Below are 7,513 nucleotides of genomic sequence, written 5' to 3'. Positions count from 1 at the left end.
ATGTCGGAAACTACCTGGTTTATCTAAAAGCGGACATTGAACCGAGCCAGAGCCTACACGTAGCACATCATAAGGCTTGGGTGCTAGCATCAGTGACAGGTGAAGTACAGACAGCAGGTTGCTCATGTATTGCAGGGCCAGGACGATCTTGTAGTCATGCAGCAGCACTTTTGTGGAAGGTCAGTAAAGTATGGACTATTAGGGGCACAGACATTGTTTATTGTATTGTGATATTAATAATAAATGTTACGTTACTAAACTGAAATGTTTACTGTGTCATTCATGTTCTGCATGTTGTTTCACTGTAGCCTTCAGTCAAATTCTTGAGTCTAAGATTGTAGGATGATGAGATTTAATTTCATTGGATTTAGGTTGAAAATGCAGTGAGGCAGGGCAAGACAGGGATGGCAAGCACTGATGTGCAAAGAAAGTGGAATTCTGGTGTAAAGAAGAATGTAGGTCTGAAGAAGGTTAAGCACATTCATTTTAACCATCACAGACCAGGCCACATATATCCAGGCCCATCACTACGTTCAATGCAAGAATTAACAACCTCCCCACAACTTTTTAAGAACCATAGAGAGTTCATAGCCCACAGCAATTCATCCGTGATGGCCCCACTGTTTAAGCTCCAGACAAATGGTCTTCTTCAGTTGAGTTACAGAGCAGATGTAGACAGCAGCAAGGCAGGCCTCAGCAAACATGATCCAGCCCACAATAACACACTCTGTCATACTGAACACAGCACAACCCTCACCTGTCCAAAGTGCACCAAGTTTTATGAGGACTGCATCAAAGTGTCCCATGTACAAGCAGATACACTGATGGTAGAAACCAGGATGCAAAGTTCTTCACAGTTATGGCATGATGCTAGAAAGCTGCGTATAACAGCCAGCACAGCAAAAAAAGTCCCAAAAAGGAGCACCACTGATCCCAGAAAATTTCTAAATGAGCATCTGTACCCAACTTTCACCGGCAATACAGCAACGCAGCATGGCAAAGAAAATGAGATCAAGGTCATCACACTCATGGAGAGCAGAGGGCATACTGTGGAGAAGAGAGGCCTGGTTGTGCACCCTGACTATCTTTGGTTGGGAGCCAGTCCAGATGGGATCCTTGATTCAACACAGCTCCTTGAGATCAAGTGCCCCTTCAAGAGTTGCATGTCACTGACAGAATTTCTGGGACGACCAAATGGTGACATCAAAAGATTAGGTGATGAACAGTACCTGATCCTTCCCAAAGGAAAGGATGGATACTACCTGCAGGTAAATAAAATGTTTTCAAGTAGATTAGCTCTATTATTAGCCAAACAATGTTTTTTATATCTATTTCAATGTTTGTTTTTTTTCACCAACATGCACTAACAATCCTTATTTCAGACACAATTGACCATGATGTGTCTGGGCCTACAGAGCTGCAAGCTGGTCATCTGGACCCCAAGTGAGGACATTGAAATGGACATTCCATTTGACAAAAACTACACAGATGCACAAGTTCAACAACTGCAGAATTTCTACTTTTCACACATGCTACCTAGATTGGCTGATGATTTTGCTGACAAGAAGATAAATCTCTGCCCAACATACCTGCAGATCTTTAATGAGTAGTTGAGGCAGGGTTTACACTGTATAATCAGTTTTATTGGTTGTATATTCTGAAGAAATATACCTACACAAAGACAGTGTAATGCTGTTTCACTAGTTTAAATAGAAAACAAAAGAATTTTTCAGTTCATTGACAGTTCCACTTTTATTGAAAGTTTTAAGGTGAAAGCCAGTTGTTTGAGCTGACAAAACAATAAAGTATATTAAAGTTAACAAATAGTTACCTGTATAAACATTGTAAATACATTTTTGTAAATTAACTCAATTATATGAAATAACTTGTACATGTTAGTTAATTATAAGAATACATTAATGTGTCATTTGAATTTTTCTCTTCCACTTAGCGTTCCTACACATGACGTGACCTGCAGCACTCCCACAGACTGTTAATATTAAGCACTCCACACTCCACCGTCCTCTTAATACAGCCATGCACTCCACTTGAGGAGCAGTCGGCTTGGCAGCTCTCAAAATCTGAGCAAAATCTTTTAAACTGACCTTTGTCAATCAAAAAACAGACAGATTCAGCAACTGCATGGCCTATTTCTCCCTTAAAATGTTTTCAGAAACATGTTTTGGTGAACTATCTTCGTAAAATACGAGACTGTTTTCAGTAGGTGGTTATTACACATTAGCAGTGTACTGACGAAAAAAGTGTTTTTCCAACAAACAAACTATAAAACACTCATATCTCATAGTAGCAGCTAGATTCACCGATTATAATTCATAGCTTAAAAATACAATAGAAAAAAAAAAAATAATAATTAAAACAAGGCATGGATCACCGGTGGGTCGTCATGAGTAAAAACATGTTTTCCATTCAATTGATAAAGTGGCTCAAACATGCCACCCATAAAAATTCCTGCATTCAAAAAGAATATGAACATTCCGTATGCTCCGCAAAATTATTGTTATTGTGTCTATTTGCTTGAAATAAGCTCCCCTCGCAGATTTACAAGTGCTGCACAGATCTTTAGTATTTTGTCAATTTTAGTGACAAAATGAATAGGCACAGTTTGTGAGAGGATCTTGTACACCTTAAGACGCCTGATAGCTCGCTCAATGTGTATGCGGACATTAGCAATGCGCCTTGTACGAGTGACCTGCTCATTTGTCAGCTGGCTTTTCTTACGCGTAAAGGCTGGCGTGATCAAACCAACGTTCCGTTCCTCCAGCAAATCCCTGATGGTGAAGCCACGGTCCCCCGTCACCTCATCTCCGGCACGCAGATGGTCGAGAAACCCAGAGTTCTGTGTGATGAATCTATCGCTACATTTGCCACCATAAGCTTCTGAAATGTACATAACAATTCCAGATGGAGCAGTTGCTACTAGGTACTTGACAGTATTGCTAGCATAGTAGTGACTGTAAGATTCAGTTCGTGAGTCTAGATTTTTAGCCTTCTGAAGGACACTTTCTGTGCAGTCAATTATGCATGTTGTGTTTGGAAAACTGTCCATAAAAGCCTTCGGCAAAGTGGCCTTTATTGTTTCACGAGGCAGCCATGGAATGAGATCCTGGGTGTGCTCAGCAATCACATCTATCCAGAATTTCAGTGTTTTACTGACTTGACCAGGTGACATTTTGAAGCGTTTTGCTAAATCCGCAATAACAAAGTTCTGTCTAAGCTTCATCAATGTCAACAGGATTTGGTCCTCTGCTGGAAGTGTTGATGATTTGGGGGCAAAATGTTGCAAGCAAGACACAAGTGTTTTAAATTCAAGTAGCGGAATCCCTGTGTACAGCAAACAGTCTGCATCATCTTTCAATGTTAACTCTGCAACAGGCAGCGAATCAGAAGACGGGGCAGTTGTCACACCACATGTGATAGTAGGTCCTTTGGAGTAGATGTGGTCCTCCATTGCTGGGTCTGACCACTGTGTTTGGGCATCATGGAAGGTCTGTGAAGTAGGGCCTGGCTCCCCAGAAACCTCCATCACATCAGGCTCATCTGCAGGGAATACATTAATTACATATTTATGTTACAACATGAGATTTATAACTGCAGTAGTATCAGTTCAGGTATATGGAAAGTACATAAGGATTGACTTAAATTAAATGTACAAATTTGAACCACAGTATTTAAATAAATTGATATTCATGTTTAGATTGTGATATTCTTTGTGAAGTACACAGAAAAGCATAACAAGAACTACTAACGTTACTACTTTTAAAAACATTAACGTGTCTGTGCCTTATTTGTTGCTGTTCTCAGACTTTTTACCACTGCAAAATAAGCACTCTGGCTTAGTGACATCTAGACACAGAGTGCGTTTAATAATCTCAAAACAGATATTCTGTAAATGTTAACTAAAAGAGGGAACGAAATTAACACCTGACACAGTGTGCCAAGTGCAGGATAAAACTTTGTGCTAGGTTAAAATATCAGGCCATCTGTCTACCACCATGGCAGACAGTTTTTCTTATATTAATTTTAAGCATTTCAAGAACAGTTAAGGTATTTAAAAAAACTGTATACGGAAAACTAACAAGCTAACGTCAGTGGACCTACCTGTGACATGTGGAGTCCTGGGTCGGCGTCTCTTCTCCGGTGGCTTCTTGTAACCGAGAAAAAGCGTTGGGTACGGGTTATCCTGTGTTGGCTTCTTGTCAACGAAGTGAAACGAGCACACAAACAGATGTTTGGGGGGCTCTTTTAGGTTTAAGTTCTTAAGCCATGTTCGTTTTGGTTCATCTTCTTGTGGGAGGCGATGAAAACTGTACCACCGTTGGCATGGACACTCGGCTTTAGTTTTTGGCTTGTGTTCATAACACTCACGTTTAAGCCACTGACTTAATTTTGTGCGGTTATTTGTACAACCCCGAACAGCACATGTTGTCCCTGAGCTCCTTAACGACATCTCAACCACTTTACAATAATAGAAAACGATCCGAAAACACCTAAAATATACTTAGCCTCTTTGCTAATTAGCTGACTCACAACCGTTGGAATGCTACTTCCGCTGTCTCACCGGAAGTTTCACCCACATTCTTTTTTACATTAGTGCCCCCCGGAAACAGGTGGATAAAAAGTGACAAAAATGCTTCAAAAACGTGGGAAAAATGCATGTCCACAAACTTCTATATCTCAGGACGATAGTTGTACCTTTAACTTGAAGGTCCATCTTCTGTTTTCAGACACATTTCAGAGGAGCCTTAAATCATATTGTAATGTTCCAGCCAGATCTCAATAAGTGGTGTATGTATGACATGCCAATTCTTAAAAGAAGAAAGTGAAGGTTGGGTTTAGGAAACGTGACACGTGGGACGTGATCCCCGGTCTCCTGGTGAAAGTCCTGTGTTTGACCCGTCCTCCCCCCCGACCAACCTCCCTACGTGGATTTTCTCCCTTTCATACTACTCTCTACGATGTAAATTCACACACAATTGCAAGGTAATGTAAGTCAATGGAGGCCAAACGGCGTTGATAAACACGCTAAAAAGCGAGTATGCGTCTTAATAACACGCCAATAATGGCATACAAATTGGCGTGTCATACATACGCCACTTCATGACATCAATCTGAAAAAATACAATATGATTTAAGACGCCTTCATACAGGCCTCTGAAATGTGTCTGAGAGCAGAAGATGGACCTTCAAGTTAAAGGTACAACTATCGTCCTGAAATATAGAAGTTTGTGGACATGCATTATCCAAAAGAATGCATCTTCTTGCTTGATTTTGTTGAAATAGATGCCTCCTCACCTTGTCTCTCTCTCGGATCACCTCCTCCAGCTGTCGGAGGGTTTGTTTGTTTCGTTGGCGGTACATCCGGGCGTCTCCCTTCAGCTGAGCACACAGCAGCTCCAACTCCTCCTTCTCCTCCACGCTCTGAAACAAACGCACCCAGCAGAGACGCTTTACACCACAACATCTGGAAACAAACGCACCCAGCAGAGATGCATTACACCCGACAACATCTGGAAACAAATGCATACAGTGGAACTACAACTCCCATCCCGTCATGTGACGCCCTCTGACCCAAAAAGACTTTTCTCTTCAGACTCACCCGGAGAAAGAAGCTGCAAGCTCGTAAATGCTCTGTTCTTTGGTTCTCTTCCTGTGTTTGGGTCGGAACTTCTCACCAAACTCAGTTCACGTGAACCTGTTTTTTCTTTATTTCTTTAAGGGGACCAGACTTCCAAACTGCTCTGGTGTGAAAGAAACCTAAATCAGGTTGGTGGCTGTTTAAAGGTGGCGTGTTTGTTTGGTGGCTGTTAAAGGTGGCGTGTTTGTTTGGTAGCTGTTAAAGGTGGCGTGTTTGTTTAGTGGCTGTTAAAGGTGACGTGTTTGTTTGGTGGCTGTTAAATGTGGCGTGTTTGTTTGGTGGCTGTTAAATGTGGCGTGTTTGTTTAGTGGCTGTTAAATGTGGCGTGTTTGTTTGGTGGCTGTTAAAGGTGGCGTGTTTGTTTGGTGACTGTTAAAGGTGACGTGTTTGTTTGGTGGCTGTTAAATGTGGCGTCTTTGTTTGGTGGCTGTTAAAGGTGGCGTGTTTGTTTGGTGGCTGTTAAATGTGGCGTGTTTGTTTGGTGGCTGTTAAAGGTGACGTGTTTGTTTGGTGGCTGTTAAAGGTGGTGTGTTTGTTTGGTGGCTGTTCAAGGTGGCGTGTTTGTTTGGTGGCTGTTAAATGTGGCGTGTTTGTTTGGTGGCTGTTAAAGGTGGCGTGTTTGTTTGGTGGCTGTTAAATGTGGCGTGTTTGTTTGGTGGCTGTTAAAGGTGGCGTGTTTGTTTGGTGGCTGTTAAAGGTGGCGTGTTTGTTTGGTGGCTGTTAAATGTGGCGTGTTTGTTTGGTGGCTGTTTAAAGGTGGCGTGTCTGTTGGGTGGCTGTTCAAGGTGGCGTGTTTGTTTGGTGGCTGTTAAATGTGGCGTGTTTGTTTGGTGGCTGTTAAAGGTGGCGTGTTTGTTTGGTGGCTGTTAAATGTGGCGTGTTTGTTTGGTGGCTGTTAAAGGTGGCGTGTTTGTTTGGTGGCTGTTAAAGGTGGCGTGTTTGTTTGGTGGCTGTTAAATGTGGCGTGTTTGTTTGGTGGCTGTTTAAAGGTGGCGTGTCTGTTGGGTGGCTGTTAAATGTGGCGTGTTTGTTTGGTGGCTGTTCAAGGTGGCGTGTTTGTTTGGTGGCTGTTAAAGGTGGCGTGTTTGTTTGGTAGCTGTTAAAGGTGGCGTGTTTGTTTGGTGGCTGTTCAAGGTGGCGTGTTTGTTTGGTGGCTGTTAAATGTGGCGTGTTTGTTTGGTGGCTGTTAAAGGTGGCGTGTTTGTTTGGTGACTGTTAAAGGTGGCGTGTTTGTTTAGTGGCTGTTAAATGTGGCGTGTTTGTTTGGTGGCTGTTAAATGTGGCGTGTTTGTTTGGTGGCTGTTAAATGTGGCGTGTTTGTTTGGTGGCTGTTAAAGGTGGCGTGTTTGTTTAGTGGCTGTTAAATGTGGCGTCTTTGTTTGGTGGCTGTTAAAGGTGGCGTGTTTGTTTGGTGGCTGTTAAATGTGGCGTGTTTGTTTGGTGGCTGTTAAATGTGGCGTGTTTGTTTGGTGGCTGTTCAAGGTGGCGTGTTTGTTTGGTGGCTGTTAAATGTGGCGTGTTTGTTTGGTAGCTGTTAAAGGTGGCGTGTTTGTTTGGTGGCTGTTAAAGGTGGCGTGTTGGTTTGGTGGCTGTTCAAGGTGGCGTGTTTGTTTGGTAGCTGTTAAAGGTGGCGTGTTTGTTTGGTAGCTGTTAAAGGTGGCGTGTTTGTTTGGTAGCTGTTAAAGGTGGCGTGTTTGTTTGGTGGCTGTTCAAGGTGCCGTGTTTGTTTGGTGGCTGTTAAAGGTGGCGTGTTTGTTTGGTGGCTGTTAAAGGTGGCGTGTTTGTTTGGTGACTGTTAAAGGTGGCGTGTTTGTTTGGTGGCTGTTAAAGGTGGCGTGGTTGTTTGGTGACTGTTAA

At 42.5% G+C, this 7,513-nt stretch overlaps 1 protein-coding gene across 1 annotated transcript in view; it reads right to left on the bottom strand.

Annotated features, from left to right (window-relative positions):
* Window positions 1-5,566, bottom strand: part of LOC116035207 (caspase recruitment domain-containing protein 9-like) — an 8,570-nt gene extending 3,004 nt beyond the window's left edge. Inside the window, exons 1-2 of the mRNA XM_031278183.1 lie at window positions 5,547-5,566; window positions 5,314-5,482 (exon numbers count right to left, since the gene is read on the bottom strand). Coding sequence (XP_031134043.1) covers window positions 5,314-5,482; window positions 5,547-5,566 — 189 coding nt within the window. The remainder of the gene's footprint in view (window positions 1-5,313; window positions 5,483-5,546) is intronic.
* Window positions 5,567-7,513: the final 1,947 nt, after the last annotated feature.

Source organism: Sander lucioperca, unplaced genomic scaffold (genome assembly GCF_008315115.2).
Source record: "Sander lucioperca isolate FBNREF2018 unplaced genomic scaffold, SLUC_FBN_1.2 Unpl_5, whole genome shotgun sequence".
Classification (NCBI taxonomy): Eukaryota; Metazoa; Chordata; class Actinopteri; order Perciformes; family Percidae; genus Sander; species Sander lucioperca.
This window is presented reverse-complemented; position numbering and strand designations above follow the sequence as displayed.